General features: G+C 47.1%; 1 protein-coding gene across 4 annotated transcripts in view; it reads left to right on the forward strand.

Annotated features, from left to right (window-relative positions):
- Positions 1-875, forward strand: part of LOC101980924 (tomoregulin-1) — a 125,316-nt gene that overhangs the window by 22,666 nt on the left and 101,775 nt on the right. For 3 of the 4 annotated variants that reach the window (XM_005362166.3, XM_026786596.1, XM_026786595.1), the window contains exon 3: positions 16-869. The exons of the other annotated variant lie outside the window; for it this stretch is intronic. In XM_005362166.3, the coding sequence (XP_005362223.1) occupies positions 16-425 (410 nt within the window). In that variant the 3' untranslated portion in view covers positions 426-869. Of the gene's footprint in view, positions 1-15; positions 870-875 lie in introns of those variants that run through there. 4 annotated transcript variants of the gene reach the window in all.

Here is an 875-nt window from a genome sequence, read left to right on the forward strand (position 1 = left end):
CGTTACTATTTCCAGAATCCTTTGCTGCTTCCAATAGAGAACTGTGCGAGGAAGAGAAAGAGTTCGTCCATTTTCCAGTGTGTGAGGGGACCTCGCAGCCGGAACCTTCGTGTTCAGCCGTCAGAATCACAGCCAATAAGAACTACAGGAGCAAAACCACTCAGGAAGGCGCTTTAAAGAAGATGCACGAGGAGGAGCACCACCAGCAAATGTCCATCCTCCAGCTGCAGCTGATCCAGATGAACGAGGTGCACGTGGCCAAAATCCAGCAGATAGAGCGCGAGTGCGAGATGGCGGAGGAGGAGCACAGGATCAAGATGGAAGTCCTCAACAAGAAGAAGATGTACTGGGAAAGGAAGCTACAAACTTTTACCAAGGAGTGGCCCGTTTCCTCATTTAACCGGCCCTTTCCCAGTTCACCCTAAGACTGGGGGATGGCTCCCTTGTAGTTAACGTGTGTTGGCAAGGCAAGTTTGGGATGGGACTTTGGCGGTCGGTAGCCTGTAACGGAGCTATGCCTAGGAGAATTAGAGTGGTAGGTAGTCAGTTATTTAAGAAATCATTCAGGTAAACAGCTGCGTCCCATGTACCCCTCACGTGGCCAAGAAGCTGGTCCAGTCTCTGAAGATCACCACTATGCGTGCTAGAACTCACTGAACGTCACGTTTCTTAATTAGAATTCGTAGAAGAACCATGTGTGAGTGCTGTATTTTTTCTTTTTTCTTTTTCTTTTTCTTTTTCTTTTTTTTTTTTTAACGAAACGCAAGTGTGATGAAAAAGGAGTTTGGCTGGTGATTTTTTTCTTTATTTTTTAGTTTGTGTTTTCAGCTGACAGTGGAGCTTTTCTGCCCAGATTGCTGGGCAACCCCCCCCCC

This window comes from Microtus ochrogaster, linkage group LG5 (genome assembly GCF_000317375.1).
Source record: "Microtus ochrogaster isolate Prairie Vole_2 linkage group LG5, MicOch1.0, whole genome shotgun sequence".
Lineage (NCBI taxonomy): Eukaryota > Metazoa > Chordata > Mammalia > Rodentia > Cricetidae > Microtus > Microtus ochrogaster.